This window comes from Myzus persicae, unplaced genomic scaffold (assembly GCF_001856785.1).
Source record: "Myzus persicae strain clone G006 unplaced genomic scaffold, MPER_G0061.0, whole genome shotgun sequence".
Classification (NCBI taxonomy): domain Eukaryota; kingdom Metazoa; phylum Arthropoda; class Insecta; order Hemiptera; family Aphididae; genus Myzus; species Myzus persicae.
The window spans coordinates 339,346-357,509 of NW_019104144.1; the positions used below are offsets into that span (position 1 = coordinate 339,346).

The 18,164-nt window shown below is 27.9% G+C and overlaps 3 protein-coding genes across 6 annotated transcripts in view; 2 read left to right on the forward strand and 1 right to left on the reverse strand.

Moving 5' to 3' along the window:
- Positions 1–6,035, forward strand: part of LOC111039201 (Down syndrome cell adhesion molecule-like protein Dscam2) — a 71,957-nt gene extending 65,922 nt beyond the window's left edge. Inside the window, exons 26-28 of the mRNA XM_022322572.1 lie at positions 1,577–1,911; positions 4,018–4,176; positions 5,995–6,035. Of these exons, the coding sequence (XP_022178264.1) occupies positions 1,577–1,911; positions 4,018–4,176; positions 5,995–6,026 (526 nt within the window). The 3' untranslated portion in view covers positions 6,027–6,035. The remainder of the gene's footprint in view (positions 1–1,576; positions 1,912–4,017; positions 4,177–5,994) is intronic.
- A 342-nt stretch (positions 6,036–6,377) lies between these two features.
- Positions 6,378–16,792, reverse strand: LOC111039240 (SH3 domain-binding protein 5 homolog). Its single transcript, XM_022322643.1, has 9 exons — positions 16,621–16,792; positions 10,520–10,628; positions 10,396–10,458; positions 9,801–9,978; positions 7,885–8,003; positions 7,648–7,731; positions 7,363–7,584; positions 7,058–7,294; positions 6,378–6,999 (listed from the first exon to the last, which is right to left on the reverse strand). The coding sequence occupies exons 1-9, from the start codon at positions 16,626–16,628 to the stop codon at positions 6,802–6,804; spliced, it is 1,218 nt and encodes a 405-aa protein (XP_022178335.1). The 5' UTR covers positions 16,629–16,792; the 3' UTR covers positions 6,378–6,801.
- Positions 8,914–18,164, forward strand: part of LOC111039239 (sodium/hydrogen exchanger 9B2-like) — a 28,819-nt gene continuing 19,568 nt past the window's right edge. For 3 of the 4 annotated variants that reach the window (XM_022322638.1, XM_022322634.1, XM_022322637.1), the window contains exons 1-2: positions 8,914–9,038; positions 11,448–11,498. Coding sequence is in view for 1 of the 4 variants with exons in the window: in XM_022322637.1 (XP_022178329.1) it covers positions 11,480–11,498 (19 nt within the window). In the remaining 3 variants the exon portion in view is untranslated. Of the gene's footprint in view, positions 9,039–11,447; positions 11,499–18,164 lie in introns of those variants that run through there. The other variant, XM_022322640.1, reaches the window with a different exon arrangement.

Consider the following 18,164-nt stretch of genomic DNA (forward strand, 5'->3'; position numbering starts at 1 on the left):
AACAGAAGGCAATTATTCTTAATGCAATTGAAAGATGTTAAGGGATGATAATCTCCACGACGGACGCACCTTGGAGAGTAGGTACGGGAAATATCTCTTGGTATGACACTTAATCTCGGTAGTTTTGATACTGAATAAAACTTTTTGATTTGAAGGGTTATTCTGTTTTTATTTTGGCAGCTATTTAGAGTGCAATTTAGTATGAATATGACCGTTTTTATTACAGGAGATTGTGAGTGAACAAAGAATATAATAATATAAGTAGTTTGGTGACTAAATTTATGACATTTGACAGTTGACACATTTCTAAACGAATATCCTATTTCTTCAAGCGATATCGAATATCGGATGTTTGGTGTACACTTCGGATGGCCGCGCAAAAGGATGTGTGGTTAATATAAAGTTTGATATTCGGATTTTTGTTGTTTTAAGAAATGGATAGTTTTTCGGTATCACTAAGGATTTTTCACTTGGATCGTAAAATTGGTCGAAGAAGATTTAAACATAATTTCATCGGGATTTATTATGTTGTAAGTTGCTAGTCTCTATCTTAACGAAATTTGAAACAACTCCAATGTTTTATTTAAGTTTGTTCGGTCTTTTCGAAAATTGAGTAGGAAATATAACGATTTTGTAGATCATAATTTGATGCATTTGTATTATACTCTATAGAGAATCGATTTGATGAGACAAATAAATGTTAATGTTTTTGTTTTTTCGGTAGCTGGAAGACGAATGATTATAAGTTCAAGAATGTTTTTTTGTGATGGAGTGCTATGTGTTGAGAAATTGAGGTTGAAAACGAAGCCACTTGAAGCATTCTGTACACTAGCTTATATTAGTTAATTTTTGTTGATAATGTGAAGTGGGTAATTGATTTAGTACGTTTTGACGGCAGATAAATGATGTATAGTTATAACTTATAATCCACGAAGATAGGTAATTATAATATAGAAATTGAGATGTTCGATAATCGCAATCCGTCGCGGTGGTTGCGTTATCGCAGCGGTTGGTTTGTAGTTTTGTACGAATACACATATATGAATAAATAATATAATCATATATCTAATTAGCTATGATGATCAATTAAAATTCATGAAATCTCACGATAGCTGTAGAATCCAAAACATATTCTTTGTTTTGCGAATCTGCTACCTATTGCATTATAATACTTAAAATCAATAGGAAAAGCCAACATCAGGTGGTTTTCCAAGACATACATTGGAATCTTTTCTACGTATAATAAGTATATAGATAACCCTGCTATCTCCATATTATGTCTTATAAGGCGGGTTCCCACTATACGCGTGTACACGAAAAATGTTCGGGTATGTCCAACAGCACGGTAAGGTGGTTAACCGTGTGGTAACCTAACCGACCAATCACAGCAAAGGATTTAAGCGAACGCGTGTAGTGGAAACCCGCGGCCTTATCGCCGTCTTGTACCTAACCGGCGACCAGGTACTGCGATGTGGGCGACTACACCGCGGCAAAACCGCGATAACCGGAAGCGAAAAACATAATATACCTAGGTACGATCATAACACACAGCGTTGACCGCGTTCGATTTGGACAGGAAAAAAGACGGGGCGCAGTACTCGCAGAGGAGGAGGGCGAGCAGTGCGGCCGGTAGGAAGTGCAGTTACGAGGCCGACAAGCAGGTCGAGTACGCGACGTCCACGCTGCAGAGGAGTAAAAGGGACGATTCCGCGGACAAGATGTTCATGGGCGGCGGCGGCGGCGGCGGAAAGAGCATCGACTACGACGTGTGTCCGTACGCCACGTTCAGCGTCATGCAGACGACACCGTCCGGCAGCCGGACGCCTGCGCACCACAGGGCCCTGAGCCAGACTGACTGTTACGAAACGCCCGACCACGTCGTCCACGGTCTGCCGATCGACAAGTCCTACGGTGAGTGACACCGATCTCGGGATGAACTCAGACCGCCCGTATTTTAATTTATCGACATATTATCGACTAACATATTTTTATTTCTTTTTAATAATATATACCTACTTTTTAGTGACATAGTTCATACAGCCGAATAAAAGTACCACTCAGCTCGACTTAGGGCTAGTTTATAAAAAATATTTGCATTAAAAAAATAGAATGTAGCGGGACAGTTTTATTCATGATGGGTAACACAATAATATAGCCACTCCGCCTAAAGTGGGAGAAACCCGTTTTAATGAGCATAAATTAATTAATTGTGTACATTCAAACATGAAATTTCTACATGACGTCATGACTAGGTATAGTCAATTACTCACTTGATTTTCCGCTTTACCATTTACCAATAACATATTATACCACAAGTCGACAAAATTTCTCTTAGATTAGATAAAATGTTATCTTTTTCAAAAGATTCGAAGAAGTTTAAATATTATTTTCGACAAAAAAACAGCTTTGTGAACAGGTGAACTCATTTTAACACTAAAATAATAAAAAAAATTAACATATTGAGCCTAACATTTAAGATACAAGAGAAACAATCATTTTTATAGATGTGCATTGTGCATAACACAATAGTAGATACACCTATAAAACATTCATCACTAAGAAAAATTTGTCAGAAGATTAATGAAAAATTGAAAAACGACTATCAAATTATGGCAAAAATGGTTTCGAGCTTATGACATATTATAGCGCTTTAAAAATAATTAAATTTACAGTTTTTAGTCAATGAAATAATAAGTTTGCAATATTAAGTAACAACACAATATTATCAGAAGGTATTTTAATTTTTAATATCCACACGTTTTATTTGAATAAGAATGTAATACTTTTGAAAGTAAGACTATCAAATCATTTACCTAATCAAAATACTCGAATTAATTATGCAATCATTATTGTTTTGATAACAATGGTACTTGTAATAAAGACACAATGTTTTTGAAACTAAAAAAATCTTATAATTAAATTGAAACTTTAAGGTACCAACATATTTTCAACTAATTATTCAATTCTAACTGATTTAATACCTAGCTCATTTACTTAAAAATGATAATAATAAGAATCTATAGATGTACCTGTGATTTTTAAAAGTAAGTAAATCAAATCATTAAACTAACAAATTTAGGTTAGGTAGTTTTCAATGATGGCGTTGGTTTCCTGAATGCATAATATATAAGTCAACTAAAGAAAGAATACAAGTACACAAGTACTGTATACAAAGTATACAAGAAAGTATCTGTTGTGATAAGATGAAAATACCATAAAAATGTATATTGTGAATTGATAAAAAAATTGCATAATTCTAGTTGAAATATTGAAATATCGTGGCCCAATGGATAACACGGGCTACAGACAATTCATAACAATCTTCGCCTGGTGTAAATATGTCCTTATAACGATTTTGTTAACTCTGAGAATTACTGAGATCTACCCTAAGTGGTTTTATATTACAAGTCGAGAGATGTTTTCGATAGTAATTGTCCAGGCGAGTGTAGTGAGCAAGTGACTACTCTGAGTATATAATATGTGCTTTTAAAAGTTAAAAAAAAAATTCACTTGGAAACTTGACTAAAGAATTGTTCCAAAAAATGTCGTAGGTATTCTCTTAGACCGATTTGGTTTTATAGAGTCGTTTCAAGTTTTCAACATATACGCAGTAAGTGCATTTAGGATTTTGCTGCCCTGCAGGGTATTACACATTTTTTCGAATGCCCCCTTCCCACTGCCAATTTTTCTCACCGATAAAAAAACTTATAACATATGTAAACAATTTGCTGCCCGAGGCAATAATATTACCCTCAATGGCCCCCTTTTAATACGCCACTGTGAAAATGGCAATATGTTTAATATGATATCGGCTTTTATAAGTATAATAGGATCAAAAATAAAATTCGTTTTATGCAGATGTTTGATTATTTATACCCACTTATATACAGACATATACAAACTACAGTATTGCTGTAAGTCTGTAAATAGTTTTCACCACCGAAAAATAACGACTGGACAACTGGACAAGTGTTGTGTGGTACTAAAATTAAAATAATATTGATGGTTTTTTTTCAGAAATTTCGTACATATCCAATCAACAGACTCTTCCACTGACATCCGCTAAGTCGTCAGTGTCGAGGAAAGCCATGACTCCCGTTCATTTCTTGACAGATATGGACGATGAACAGTGTCGCAAGATGATGGCATCGAACACAGTCAGAAAACAAAGCTCAGGTGATAGTTATTATTAGGTATACTTTTCGAAGACGTCATGATAAACAAACACCTGTTGAAGTATCGCAGACAATATGGTTATATATAATATTATAACACCACGGATTTAATAATAATCAATAACACTTCAAAAATAGATAAAGAAAAAAAATGTGCTGTAGCCGTAAAACGATTATTATTATAAAATTACGTAATAAAAATATATTAAATCTTTCTCAAGATTGGTTTAGTTGTGGTTTAAAAAAAAATAGCTGATAATCATTCCTCGATCACATCGTGCTTACCAAGACGTTTCCGGTAACAAATATGAAAAACATTAAATTCTAAGGAGGTAATTTTTTAGTCCTATATAAGTAAGTAGGACCTACCTACCTAATATGTAAAGAAAAAACATTCCGATTATTACCTACAGGTCTACGAAGCATTCAAGAATCTGTTTTTCATTAAATCTTTTCCGGTTTTATTTTATAATTTAAAAAGTAATTATTAAGTGCTTTAATAAGCAATTTTAATGCTCGAAAAGTTTAAAAGTTCTATAACAATTTTTTTGTTATTTTAAAGGGAATTTCGAAATATTTAAATTTTCTCGATTCCTATGCTACAATTGAATTTTCAACCATCTTGCCTAGGATAGTTTCATATCTAAATTTATTAGGTATTTAAAAAACAATAACAGACTTTTTCATTCTTCTTTTCTTTACAAAATAAACCAGTTCGTAAAGTGAGAAATGTTACTATTTAAACATAGGCATGTACCTTGAATAACTAATGGGTCATGACTCATGAGTGTTTATGCCTTATGCGTATTACTTTTTCATGCACTATCCCACTATCAAATACCCGCTATGGCGCTATTATATTATATGCCAACTACCAAGTAGGACGTAAATAATGTTATGTTTACTAGCTGACATGTCGGTGATGTCATCGAGTAGGTGTTGTTCAATGTTTATGTTTATGTTAATTTAGTTACTGAACATAATCTGCGATTTAATTTTTTTGGTAAAATACAAATATTATATGGACTATGTACCTATATAGATTGAACTATTTTTTTTTGACGATAATTACATCATCATAAAATGTATAGAAGACATAGCATTGCATATTATAACTACATATTATTTAAATATTTTATCGTTAGCGTATGAAAAAATAATATTGAAAAATCAATTTTATATGAAAATTAATAGCATAGGTTACCTATGATAGGTACCATACAACAATATGGAGAGTATAGATACTGTAGGTATTCATAGTTATGTGTATATGTATATTTGTATATTATACAGACTACTGCAGAGTGCACAGCACATGTTGCAAAATTAATATACATTTTTTGGAGATAATTTTAAATATTTAGTTGGCGAAGAGGTTTTGACTAGTAGATTATAATAAAAAAAATAATGAAACAATAAATACTAAATTTTACTAAAACTATAATATAATACATAGTATATTACAAGTCATTCTGGTACACATAATGTAGCAATGGAATTTAGGTTAGAATCAATATTATTTTTCAACACAATCACAATATTTTCCTTACAAATTTAAAATTGTATTATAATGTAATGTTAATTATAAAGACATTGGTAAAAAAGACGGTATTACACTTTGTTCATCGGATAGTCGGCACTTTTTGTCAATCGACCAAAATGTGGGTAAATATCAAATGAAACTATGAAAGCATTTGTCGATCGACAGTGTAATACCGGCTTAACATAATTGTCCATTAACCTTATAGTACGAATCACAACTGATATTTTAGTAATAGAACCAATAATATTTTAAAACAATAAATGTTTGCATTTTTAGAATCAAGAGGAGCACGAAGACACTATAATTAAGTTTATGTCGAAAAGATAAGAAAATATTGGAAGAATAAAGAATGAAAATATAAATCGACTGTTGGACCACCATAGATTACTTTTATCATTTAAAATGTTTTATACATAAGATATATATTATATTAAATTATGTTTTTTTCATAATAATTATAAACAATGTTATATTTAAAATTTATTTATAAAAATAAGTTACATATTAAGAAAAAAAATATAAATAAAATAGAATGGCATTAGGAAATTATACTATATAATGAACTAAAATAAAAACATACATATTTTAATTTTGTTGTCATTTGGGTAACATTAAATCTGAAATGGAACAAAATATTAAATAAATCATTGCTATCAAAATATGAAGTTGTTGTTTTTTATTTCCTACCTAATTATTAACGACATTAATTAGTTTGCAACATGGTAAATATTTACAATAGACTAAGATACTTAAAACATTATTGCTTTACTATAGACAAATATACATCCACATTGATTCATACAGCCAATTAACATTAAAGTTACCTACAATCTTAACTTAGTTACAATAGGATTAAATGATATTGTGCTCGATACTAGCTACCTTGATTTACGATTTCCAAATAGGAAAAATAAGTGAGAAATTAATATTAATCGATAAATCGACCTTAACAATAAGAACAAGAAAACATAACACACATTGAGACAAGGCTAACATACACAATTTGTTTTCCTATCTCAGATTAAGATTTTCTTCCTTGGCCAATAGAAAGCCTAACAAATTTTGATTTACACCAATCATGTACTAAACGGGAGATTGCTGTTGGGATTTTTCACACTCCTGTTTCAACATCATTCGATCCAATTTATCAACAGTAGCGTTTAACTCACTTTCCCAACCTTTGCGATCTTCCACGCCTTCAACCTCTTCAGTTCTTTTACTCTCCATCATTAATGGTTTAGTAGCGAGATCACGTACTTTTTGACGTAGTTGTTCCAGTTCCTGAAATAAAATTATTAACCTTAACCCCAGATATGGTTTATAGAAAATATTTATATACCATTGTCACTTGGCTATCATCATCAAAATCTAAGTCGTCTGCATCGCTCAAAATAGAACTAGTATCCATGGATAGACTACCCAGGCTTCTTGAATCACATTTATCCAAGTTCCAATCTAAATTAATATCTTCCATGCCATTGGCATCCTTTTTGTTATCTAGCTCTTGCCAGCTGTTGACCATAGGAGAAACTTCAGCACCAACACCGGGCTCTCGCGGACCTTGCAACGAACATTCCTGTTGAAGAATATATTAATATTGATTATTTTTTTTAAGAAATTTTTGTTGGAAAAAAATGTAAGTACCATAAGTTTATTGTTTTGTCGTTGAACATGAATTTCTTCAGAGATCTGTTCAAGTCTGTGCAAACAAGCGGAATATTCTTGTTTAGCTCGTTGCACAGCATATCGGATTTGAATAATAGTATCTTTTTGTGCTGCTAATTGACCTTCACATAAATATTTTTCTTCAAAATATGGACGAGACTTAATAATGCTACGTTTAAACTTTTGTTCCAACATTTGAACCTAAAATGTAATTGTTATTTTAATGTTTAATTAATGTACATAACAATCAATATTTGAATATACCTTTTGTTCAGCAGCTTGGTAGAGAGCAGCTTTTCTTTGATGCTCACGTCCACTTTCAGTCTTTTGATTTTCTGCTTCTGTTACCTATAAATAATAATTGTATTGATAATTTATATAAAAGGTCATCAAAATTTAAAGTTGAACGAGTAACAGTAAAAGGTGAAAAAAATGATAATAATAACAATACACAATATTCTATGAATAATGAATACTATGATTATCATTATGTTCAAATACCTTTAGAATAGCATTATTTAACATTTCTTGCCACGCACTATCAAATTTCCATTCATGTTGTTTACTAAGAAACCGTGCTTCAGCTAATGCCACAGTTTCTTTAGCTGCTTGATGAATTTCTAAAATGTATGAAATACAATTGTATGTATAAAACAGTTAAGACTATCATTTATTTAATAAATTATACATAGTTAATACTTAATAATATATTATTAATTTATACTTAATATACGTCTTGTACAGTAAGGAAAAAATTCTTTTTTTTCATCTTTATGTATATAATACCCATCTAAAATCAATACATAATTACCTAATAAAATGCCATAGTATTATTATAACATTGAGTAATTTAATAACTTTGTACTAGTTTACTTCAATAAAATAAAAAATGGTAAAAACAATCAAGTCAAAAGAATAAAATATTTTTATAATACCTAGATATTATTTATTCGTAAGACTTGTAACAAAAGACTAAATACAGGATGAGTAACAGTTTTAAAATTACATTTTTAGTTATTGATTACATTTTAACCTATAATTAGTAGCACATAGTTATGGTTTCGGAACATTTAATTTTTAACCATCTAGGTTTTTTCAATTCATTAGAATAACTTAAATTGATTGGGTTTAGATAATTGAATAAATTTAAAACTTCCTTTCATTAATAGTACGAATGAATAGAGATAACACATTCTTATAGGATGTAAAATTATTCACAAATATGAAATAACTAAAAGAGACATTATTAGAAGAGGAAAGTGCATTACAAGTATCTTCATGAAAACACACTTTTGATTTCCAATTTTAACTAGAAAATTGAATGTACCTAACATAGAGTGTATACAATTTTATACATTTTAGACATAAAACAGTATTTACATTCTATATAGCAAACAATTTTACCAGCCAGCAAAAAAAGGTTTACCTATGAGATTACAAATTATTAATAAATTAATTTTTTTCTACTATTTATCGACTATTCATGATAAGATAAAAATGTACTTGAAGTCTTTTATTTGAAATACCGTATTGATTGATTTTAAAAAATGTACAGTATACAAACTAATATTGTAAGGATCAATATTATTTCTCTGGTGCATATTATTATAATACAGCAGACTGCACAGTAGAGTACTACAATATTCAAGCTTTTGGTATGTATACAATTATAAACTTAAAGAAAAACTACGTATAAGTATAATATATTCATTTTGAATATGAATATTTAACAAAAAGCCTAATGTTTATAAATTTGAATAGATATATATAAAAATTTTGAATTTATATAATATAGGTACATGTTTGTAAACAATAGATAAGAAAAAATAACTAAAAGGTACAATACTTAAACACCTGAATTCATCATTTTAAATATTTACAATTAAATTCCTAAATAACTTATTAAAACAGTTAAACTTATTTAGAATAGGTATGATTATTTTTATACATTGCGTTAATGCTAACAAAAGGAAAGTAAAAACATCCCTTAAATTGTTATAGCGACATAATAATGTTTAAAAATAAAAATAGTGGGCACATTTTCATTAGAAAAGCATATTCAGAATTAGAAGTAGATACAGCTGAGATTTTAAACAAAATAAAACACCATCCCATACTTGGAAAGATAATAATTTATTCTTGATTTTCAATTAAATATTTTAATTCATAATAGTCATATTGATTTTTCTGTGAGTTCACTATTACTTCGATGGACTCTAATATTACTAATAATTTTGTTTTTGTACATTATTTGGTATAGATTATTTAATCTATACCAAATACAAAAATGTTTTGTTAACTTCCTATTGAAAATATATTTTTAGATCTTTTCTATTAAATATGTATTGGTCTATACTGCATACTCTATACTAAGGAAAATAATTAATTTTTAATAACGTTGAATTTATTGATCTTACCATTAGCTCGTTGGTATTTTACAGCTGCAATTTGACATTGTTGCTGAGAATGTTTAGACATATTAAGTGCATCATAAAATGGTCGGGCTTTATCAATACATGAACCTAGTTTGCGGGCTCGTACCTTCAATCTCCTAGAAGCTTCAGCCATCAACATTCTAAATGTTGTATTTGCTTCCTATTAAAATAATATAACAAACAATTTAAGACATATAATAATTCACATTTCTAAGAATTGTTTTAGAATAGGTAAATTAAATCATTAAATATTGTATAAAATGTATTATTTAGTACAAAATAAATCAAATATAAGGGAGACATAAATTAACTATAATTGAATGATAGAAATATAATAGGTTGATAGGTACTTATCATCAATTTAAAATATTTTTTAATGCTTGTTAACATTATTCTAATAGTAATTTACATTTAAAAAAAATAAATGAACACATTATTAACATTAAAATGTATGTATTAAACCTAGAACCTAAACTTAAAAATACAATGCAAGCATGCAATCGATGCCAGTAACATAATAAGATATAATACCTGTTTCAATTGTTAAATAATTCAGTTTAAATGCACGTATACTTACATCTAATTCAATTTCAAGTTTGTTTATATTGTCTGTCGATGAATTCAATTTTTCAAGTTCCAGCTAAAAACAAAATAACAAATTTATTTTATCCGTATAACTAACTATGTAACCCAATCATTACTTGAATTCTAGGGTCTAAACTATCCTCTTCGTTGTATAGGGATGTGTCAGACTCCTGATTACACTGTCCACTAGACGAGTCCATCGTTAAAACAACAAATGACTTTGACCTGTTTAAAGCATTGCAATTCAAAATTAATAATAATAAATTTAAATTTAAAAGATAGTAAAATAAAATAAAAATAAAAAAAAAATGTCAAACAGTAAAAACTAAATAGGCTGTGCCAATTGTATTAAAGTATCATTTATTATTATTATTTTATTGTGATAAAGGAATGCGTGATAACAAGACGATAATAAAATACAAGCATCAAACGTAACCGACGTTGCGGTTTAAACCTTGTTTCCTGTGACCTCGACCCGTAACTACAAAGTACAAAGTACAAAGACAAACCGTTAGCAGTTACCACTTTACCAGTTTTTACTTTACTTTCTTTAACTCTTCTATTTCATAATTTCATACTTTCATTTCAGTCTTCAATTTGAATAATTGAATATTAATTTTCTAAGTCGCACACCTTTGTATCTATCGTTAATTTCATTGTAATAACTAATAATATATGTATTATGTAGTATGTATTTTAATTAGTAATTAACCATCCTATCACGAATTCGCCACGACGATCGTCAATGGCATCAAATAGTTTTATTTTTTCACATTATAATATTATTATCGTTAGGAACAAACGTAATTTATAAGTACTTATTACTTATAGTACCTAACCCATCTATTGCCTATATTATCATCGAGTAGGTATGAAAACGAAACAATTAATATTATATAAAATATAAAAATGACATTGTATTAGATACCTACTCATTAAAAATTATAATTATTAATTACAGTATCAGTTGTCTTCTACCGACCGTACCTATAGTGTAATACTTGCCTACTCTGTTTAACCCCATTGTTTATACTTTGTTTGCAGGGAATAATACAGTATCGGAGTAATTTGAAATAATGGATAAACCCTTAATAGGTATGTTACATTCTCATAAATTGCAATATTGTGATCTGTGTTTGTCTGCTTATTGTTTGCGTATAAATATACATTATTACGTACATTATTTGTATAACATTATATCGTTATTATTGTACGTCAAACCATCAACTCTCTCACAAGTCGCAACACATTTTTCGCCGACTACAAATGAATTTACCAATAGTTATAGCATATTGTGTTTAACTAGTAAGAATTATTGTACCTATTTAGTAGAACGGTATTATAATTTATAGAATTAAAGGCAAACCGACAAAGTGGTACAAACGTCTTTCACAATATTATATTCATTTCAATTCATATATTATACATATAGGTAGATATCCTACTATTTATAACTTTAATCTTATATATTAAAATGTTAAATTAAAAAAGTTTACATGAGTAAACATCAATTCACAAGGGCTTATGTTATATTATGTATATTGTATATATTACGAGTGATACTCATCTTACAGAGATAAACGTATAGAGAATTAATAATGTTGAGTAAGTACCTAAACATATTATTACATATTTTACTGGTTTATCGGTTATTATGGAATGATGTATTTACGACATCATATTATAATATAGACAATTCTTTTAGATGATTGTTGTATAAATCGATATAATAATATATGTTATATTATGTAATTTAGATAATGTAAGATATCACAATTATAGCCTATAGGTACCTATTATAATATATTAGAATTAGGTATGTGTAGGACGTAGGAATAGGTACCTAAAATAATTATTAGCCAGCATATTTATAGAATCTCCATACAATATACTTATATATACCTAGTAACTTTTAGATACAGTATGTACCAAGTTATAACTTAACATTTGAAATGACAACTTATGATCAAACAGATATTTAGGGTTTCATAACCCTGGTAGCTGGTGCCATACCTATATTGTATTTCCCTCCCTCGCCATCAATGTATAAAATACTAATTAAAAAAATATTTTTTCCATATTAATAATAAATTTAAAAAAAAAAAAAAACTGAAAACTGTCACTTGGGTTATGCATAAATAATATAGTAAGTCTGGTGTGTGCTTCGTTATTGAGTGGGTGAATGTGATTTGTTAAATTTGAATTCATTGCTAAACATTATTATAATATTATTGTATACTCGAAAATATGATTTCGAGCGATGAAGACATCCCAGTGTCTAATCAACCAAGACACTCAGTGAACCCGATAAGTTTTTATTTTTAAGGATTTTTTATAATATTGTATTGTATTTATATTATCTTTGAAAAGGTCGTTTTTTGATTTTATCATTAATAACGTTTTTGAATGTAATTATAATTAATTTCACTATCAAATTTAATACCAAAATTTTATGACTCAAAAAGTCAAAAATTACAACACATACACTAATATGAGCAAATTAATGCGATAGAACAGCTTGTTCAGACTAGAAATCACATGCGCTCTCCTCATCATCGCCCGGATTCAATAGGTTATGTACCTATTTATGTATATTCTGTAAGTTACGCTATATGTAAGTACATTTGGTTTTTGAATACTGTATTCCTGTTATGTTTATTTATTATTGAATCCTACATTTCTATACTTGAACCTTTTGAAGATATTTTTCACTAGTTACTTGTATCGTTTAATCATTTTATACACTAAACAATAATATTATCTAAATATTAATAAAGAATAAAAAAAGAAGATACCTAACTTCTTTATTATAAGTACCTATATTGAAGTTTTCAATCAATTTATTATACACATAATATATTTCATCAATTGCCTATTTAAAAAAATTGATATAGATTTTAGTATTTTCTGACGTATACCTAATGCGTAGACAAGTAATGCGTGTGATTATGTGAAAATAATGTTGTAAAACTTTCGTATTGGAAAATCCTGGATTGGAAAAAACATAATAAGTGACAAATCGTACATAATGATGTAAGAAGGCCACGGTCATATACATTAAATCATATACATTAAATCATATTATATAAATTAAGAATATATTACACGAATAGCTAATCCTGAACGTGTCATATTGTTTAATTGTTACCTATGTATAGAACTTCGAGAAATTGAAAATACCTAAAAATATAAGTTGTTATGCTTACATTAATTATTCAACCAAACGTGCTGTATTATTTTTATCTTATCCGTATTTTGTTATTTGACTAAGCGGTCTACTAAAAAAATGTTATAAAGATAAGATCCCTGTGTTTTTATTCTTCAAGAGTATCGTATATCTCACAAAGTCACAACTCAGTACTTACTATAATCTACCTTACTATGGAGCGTTATACAAATATACCAATTGAGTCTTAGGAAGTAGGATTATTTTGAGTAAAGTATAAAATCAACTCTATGGGTATACAGAGGCAACCAAATAATACTAATCATATAATTAAAAAATATATATATATATTAATTTAATAACATATAGGTATAAGCCGGAAAAGTTGAATAGTATTTGTACCATTGGTATAATTAACGATATCATCTTAAACTCTAGTTTACCAGATGCAACTGAATTATGTATGATAAATTACGCTCATTAATCAAATTAATTTAAATAACATAAAAAATAAAGTGTTTTTTTAAACATTTTTAGCCATTTCTGTAGAATTTTTGTTACAGGTAGTCCCAATAGTCTTTAAATATGGGAAGGAAGATGTTTTTTTTAAAAGCCTGACGGGACTCAATTGGTATTGTATTTTAAAATTAATTGTTTTAATTTTGTTGGTGCATTCGGGAGGTCAGCATTTAAAATTCACAATAGTTTTTAAAAGCATCGGTGAAAAAAATTGATTAAATAGCGAAAACCGATAAGAAATTTCGACAAAAATCGAATTATTGTATAGATACATGACATTTGTTTGACAATGTTTACATTCACATTTCTATTAATTATCATATTTTCAAAATATTAAAATTTTCTATTTTTATTAGTTTTTTTAAAATTAATGTCGACAAAAAAATGTTCACTCAGTCAAAAAACTCGAAAAATGTAGTATAAAGTTCGCGATAAGTTGTTCGTTTAAATTTTTAAAAAAAGTTGAGCGAAAATTTAAAATATATTTTTATGAGCACTTAGTTGACATTTTGACAACATTCGTAAAAATCATGAATATTTGTAAATTATTTTGAGTTAAAAATTCATAACATTTTTATTTTTATACTATTATCTAAGATTAGAAAATTTAGTACAAGATTGCTCAAACGTTTGTCTGTCTGCCGCCTGTACCAAAAAAATAAAAAATGTGTACTGGGAAGTCAAATTAAATTTTTTGAGCATTTGAAGTTCACATTTTTACAACATAAGTTATTCACTCGATTTCTCATGGAGCGATCATCTTATTTTGTTGTTATTCAATAACAAATAATTGTAGATACTTTAAATTTATACCAAATGTTTATTTTAACATTTTAAAATATATAAGAATTAAATAAAAATTTTCAAAATATTTTGACTATTTTCGAACAACTTATAGAGATTTTAACTTTCAATTTGCTTAGTTTTTGTCTATTTATGTCAACAAAATTGTATTTGTATTCGTTTGATCAAAATTTAAAATTCCCAATAGTTTTCAAAAGAAACAGAAAAAACAAACAAAAAATTAAGGAACAACAGGACTTTTTTACCCAAAACCAGTTTGCGAAAAAATCGATTTTGGTTTTTAGTGTAAGTCTTAAATGAAAGTAGATTATGAAATTTTCACTGAATATTTGTGTTATCATTTTCTATACACTATAACATTTTCAAAACATTTTGACTTGTGTTGAACTATTTATAGGCATATGAAGGTTTCGATTATTATTTGTTTTTTTTAAGCTAATGTCGGTCAATAATTTTTCGCCTTGTCAAAAAACTTTTAAATGTAATACAAGGTTCCTCGTTAGTTGTTGTTAGTGGACATTAAAAAAAAAAATTGAGCTTAAATCCACAAACATTTTTTATGAGCATTTAAACATAGAATTTCGACAAAATTCACGAAAATTAGCAAAATGTAATATAAGATTCCTTATAAGCTTGTCTACTTTTATCAGAAAAAAAATTCATACCGGAAACTCAAATTAAATTTTTATGAGGGTTTGAAGTTGAAATTTTTACAACATATTATGTATTCACTTGATTTCTCTTGTAGCGATTTTTTTATTTTGTTGTAATTCAAAAACAAATTACTGTTCACACTTGAAGTTTGCATCATATGTTTATTTCATCAATTCATATACTTGATACATTTTTCAAAATATTTTGACTCGTTTTAAGTTGTTGACAGACATTTTCAATTTTCATTTTTTTTTCTATGAATACGTGAATAAAATTGTATTGGTTGAGTCAAAAATCATAAAAATTCAATACAAGACTCTCGATATATTGTCACAATTTTAGTTGAAAAATATTTAAAATACATAGGCATGATTTTTTTTTATAAGAATTTAAAGTTAAAATTTTGATAATATTGATCAAATTGAAAATGATTTTGTAATTAAAAATTTTCAATTTTTATAGCTGAGGTTTGAAAATTGAAAACAAGGTTCCACTTAAGTAGTTTTTTCCTTAACTAAAAAATCTAAAAAAATTATAAATAGTTATTTTGTACAAACATTTTAAGTTCAAATTTGGACAAAATTGCATATTAACACAAAGAATAACGTTTATCATTTAGTTATAATTCGGTTCCAAAACAGCCCAATTTTACATTGGTATATTTAATATTTTTCCAGCATCACTGATAATTTAGGAATAATGTTAATTCAACTTACCAGCTACCATATTAATAATAAGTTATAAAAACATAAAATATCCTAGACTGACATACCGTCCCCGCTCAGAATCGTTTTTCGCATACAATATGATATCATATCATTGAATTCAAATTTAATACCATCCATTACATATAATGTACAGCAAAGCGACCTACACTTACCCGCTTTTTTAAGTTGTGTTTATGGTATATAACTCAAAAATACATACATCGAATTTATTTTTATTCCCCTTGAGATTCAACTTGTACGTTACACAAACTGTACACCAAATTAAAAATAGACAAGGAAATACAACTTATAGCAATTTAGCTCTTTAATTGTATAATTATAAATCCAATAGTAGAAAAAAACTTACAGGTCCATCACCTTCCTTGTCTCGCTTGTATTTTATACGTAGCAAATGTTTAGGGAAAATCATTTCAATAGGTGATTGTTTGGAAACGTATTGAAATAAATCTTTACAATAAAAATAAAACATTATTGAGATTAAAAAAACTGTTGATTTATGAAGTATTTTTTAAATATTTGTATAGCCGTGTATAAGTGATATAATATGTTATTAATATGAGCAGAACTGTAAAATACATTCACTGTAAAATGAATAAGAAATATTATGAACTAAATACCTCTCCATTTTTATCGCACTAGTTGCAATGTTCTTATCTACATTTTTTTTTTTTAAATTGGTATTCAGAAGGGATTGAAGTAAGTAGTAACTATAAATTTGACAGTATGACGCATGCAATTATTCATTTTCATTAGGCATAATCTATAATGTACCTACATATGTTTATATTTTTATTATATTACGTAATTTTACTTGAACTTGGACTGTAGTGGTGCCACCTGGAAGAGCCCCTACGCTTAAAATGTATTTGAGTACCTTTTTATATTGGATGACAAATTTTTATGCGGACCAAAAAACCCATCCTCCACTCCGATTGCTTGTAATACTGGCTTTGGATAATATTTAAATTTAAATTTGTATCTTGCGCTGATTTATTTTTAAAGTACTAAATAATATATAAATAGCTAAATAAGAATATTATATTTAACAAAAATGGATGACATTTTATTTCATTTCAAAAATAATATAGATACTTTCATTATCTCAATATTATTAGTTATCACCTACGCTAAGTCCCAAAAACCACTCCACACTATCACACTATGTAGTCCGATAAAACTTATTTATGCTAAAATAAATTGTATAGTGAATACTTCATAGTTATTCAAATACCCGTTAATGGGCTTATTGATTTTAGGTGACAAACATAAAATCTCACAAAGTTAGCTGTAACTACTTAGCAAATTTGATTATTTAATTTTAAATTATTTTTAGATTTGTATTGGTACTGGTGGATTATCGTAGGTCGTCGAAACCCATACTCATAAAAACAATTATATTCAGTATATTATGCTTTATTAGGTATTTTTAAATAATAATTTCTTCTGTAGGTACATATGGCATATATAGGTATTGGAGATCGGTGTTCTATTTCAGTTGTTCATATTCATGTAGGTACAAATAAATAAAATATTATATTATACTTGAACTTACATTATATTATAATTTACTACATTAATTTAGGTACCTATGTTTTTATTTATTTATTTTTTAATAAAAAAATTAAACACATTGTTTCCATTCCGTTTTTAAATTTGAGACATACGAAATTCAATGAATATACAGTTAATGTAATCTATTATACTTTAAATCTTGTCTCAATATCTAGGTAGGTTTTCTAAATGATTTTAAAATAAGTTTTAAGATTCATGTACTAATTAATAATTTTCAACTATAGACCAAAAATGATTAGGTATTGCTTCTCAGAAAAGATTATTTAGCCTAAATGTATAATAGGTACTAAATATTTTACAAAGCTCTGCGGTTTCATT